Source organism: Diospyros lotus, chromosome 6, assembly GCF_014633365.1.
Source record: "Diospyros lotus cultivar Yz01 chromosome 6, ASM1463336v1, whole genome shotgun sequence".
In the NCBI taxonomy this organism is placed as follows: Eukaryota; Viridiplantae; Streptophyta; class Magnoliopsida; order Ericales; family Ebenaceae; genus Diospyros; species Diospyros lotus.
Window position 1 is genome coordinate 7,759,504 of NC_068343.1, and position 2,831 is coordinate 7,762,334.

Sequence of the window (2,831 nt, forward strand, 5' to 3'; positions counted from 1 at the left end):
ACCTCTTCATCTCGATCTGTTTCTGTGATCCTTCGATCCATTGAGAGGGCTCCTGCACAATAATTTCTCTTATGTACGTACATATGCATGTATATTTATACAATTGAACCAAATCAAGTTCTCGTGATCAATTAATATATTCCGATCGAACCAAATCAAGTTGGCCACCATGGCTTGCGACAAGAGCTTCTCCAAAACCCATGTGTTGCTGTCTCACGAGAAAGCCTCCATCCTCAAGGCCATCCGCTTCTTGTTTTTCCGACACATAGACAAGACAGATTTCATAGACTGCCCTGCAAGCACAGAGCAATGCTTCAAGCACAGGTGCATCATATTTGCGTCCATCATGGTGCAGATGCTGCTGCAAGCTGTGGCCACGCCGCTCGCTTGGTTTGGGTCTCTTCTGGAGATGTGGCTCAACCTCCTCTCCAGCAACACCAGCTTCGTCGTCTTGCTATGGAATCTCCTCCGAGGGAAGCTCGTGATTCCAGATAAAAAGTCGGCAACTTTCTTGTCGATTGTTGGACATGTAGATAGCCGAGTTGAGTTGGACAGAAACATCAAACATGGCGATAGCAGGTACCATGCTGCACTGTCTATGATGGCTTCCAAAGCATCCTACGAGAATAAAGCCTACCTCCAAACTGTAGTCAGAGATCACTGGAAGGTATATTTAATCATGCATGAACAGTGTTTGTACGACTATGTTTTGAAGAAGATGAAATACCGATTTCTAAACAATTCTTGAATTTTTGCAGATGGAGTTCGTGGATTCTTTTGATTTCTATAATGGTGAGAAGCAGGCCTTGCATATCATATATAGGAGCGCATTACATAATACTGAATCAATAAAGTATACGAATCGAATTAATCAATATTTAAAAATCCTATATATATGTTGTTGCAGAGCATCAGAAAAAATCTACCACACAAGCGTTCGTTTTCCGAGACAGGAATGTCGAACCAGAACTCATAGCCGTTGCCTTCAGAGGCACCGAAATGTTCGACGCAGATGCATGGTGCACCGATTTCGACATCTCCTGGTACGAGCTCCCCGAAATGGGGAAAGTCCATCGCGGCTTTATGAGGGCCTTGGGCCTACAGAATTCCACTGGCTGGCCTAAGGACATTCAACCGGCCGACGGCCAAAAGCCGGTGGCCTACTACGCCCTCCGAGAATTGCTGAAAAAGCATTTGCATGATAAAGCAAAGTTCATCGTGACCGGCCACAGCTTGGGCGGCGCTCTGGCGGTGCTTTTTCCGGCGGTTTTGGCGTTTCACGGCGAGGAATGGTTGCTGGAGAGGCTAGAGGGGGTGTACACGTTTGGACAACCGAGGGTGGGAGATGAAAAGTTCGGCGATTTCATGAAACAGCAGCTACGTAAATACAACATTCGATACCACAGGTTCGTGTATAGCAACGACATGGTTCCCAGGTTGCCGTACGATGATCCGACGTTCATGTTTAAGCACTTCGGGACCTGCCTATACTTCAACAGCTTCTATGAAGCCCAGGTGATCAGAGCCTCCTTCATGCTTCGATCATTCGATTATCTTCTGTTCAAAATTAATCACCTCAGTACTTAACACAAATAAACAAATAATAATAGTAGTAATAATAATAAACTCCAGACCCTTTCGAGATTGACAGGCTTCGCGAGAATGATTTCTGTAAATTAATGGTGGCCTGCAGGTTGTTTCAGAAGAGCCAAACAAGAACTACATCTCGCCATTATCACCTATATCGAAGATTATAAATGCAATCTGGGAGTTGATCAGAAGCTTCACCATTTCATACACAGAGGGATCGGACTACAAAGAAGGGTGGATGCTTCGAGCGGTGAGATTATTGGGGTTGGTGGTGGCAGGCGTGCCAGCTCATATGCCACAAGATTATGTCAATGCCACACGATTGGGATCGTTTGACGAATACCTGCAACTCCGTAATCAGAAGAAACTGAAAGCTTTGGATGCCTCGCGAAATTAATTACTAACTTTTATTATCTCATAATATAATTTTATATTTATTTATTGCATTTATATTTATGGTTATTGCTTATTTAATGTACTCATGTTACACGATTCTTTCACCTTCCATTGTATATATAAATTGGATATATATGAAAACTTTGTCACATATTACACTATATTATATATATGCAATAGAGTTATTGTAATATCCCGTATTGACATAAGGTTGTCACATAGTTTCGAAGAGCTTGGGATATCGAAAAATGGCTAGAAAGGACAATAAGTCGTCGAATCGACTACAGGGAATATCCTGAGATTGAGATTTCAAAGGAAAATGATATGTCGTTGCTAAGCATCTCGAGATAGGATTTTTAGTATCAAAAGAAATCGAATCGGAATTAATTTTCGATACATCTTCAGTTCGGGCTGAAAACTAAATTGTGGGCAAGGAGTGTCTCGGAATTTTGATGTTTAAAAGAAAAGATATATTGTTGATGAACGTTCCGAGAATGTCTAGTATATATTATAGTTGTTTTTAATAAAAGATATTATAGTTTATCATGTTAAAAAAAAAAAAAAAAAAACAAGAATTTCCAACGTGAGGAATGGCCTCCACACTTGCCACCGTCGCCGTCAAATCAGTAACCAGGGCATGGCCGAGCCTGGCATGGACGTGAGGGTGGTCTCTAGCTCACGTTACCCCTTGTGATTGGTTGAGAGAGACTCGAATTTGACTATAAATAGCTAAGTTTTAGTCGAGGATTTCCATCAAAGTTCATAGGCTTAGATCGAGAGTTTGAGAAAGAATTGGAGCGTTTTGATAAGGGCTTTTGTTCCCCAGGTTGTGAGAAGCAATTCTG

General features: G+C 41.9%; 1 protein-coding gene across 1 annotated transcript; it reads left to right on the top strand.

Moving 5' to 3' along the window:
- LOC127803348 (triacylglycerol lipase OBL1-like) lies at window positions 1–2,147 on the top strand. The gene is made up of 4 exons (XM_052339505.1): window positions 1–667; window positions 759–792; window positions 908–1,515; window positions 1,694–2,147. Exons 1-4 carry the CDS (start codon window positions 170–172, stop codon window positions 1,985–1,987), a joined length of 1,434 nt encoding a protein of 477 aa, XP_052195465.1. The 5' UTR covers window positions 1–169; the 3' UTR covers window positions 1,988–2,147.
- The last annotated feature ends 684 nt before the right edge of the window (window positions 2,148–2,831 follow it).

Bases quoted from the DNA above. Each gene is read 5' to 3' on its own strand.
- LOC127803348 (XM_052339505.1), top strand. From the start codon at position 170: ATGGCTTGCGACAAGAGCTTCTCCAAAACCCATGTGTTGCTGTCTCAC. The intron at 793-907 runs GTGAGAAGCAGG...ATGTTGTTGCAG, and splicing joins TTCTTTTGATTTCTATAATG to AGCATCAGAAAAAATCTACC. The intron at 1,516-1,693 runs GTGATCAGAGCC...GGTGGCCTGCAG, and splicing joins ACAGCTTCTATGAAGCCCAG to GTTGTTTCAGAAGAGCCAAA.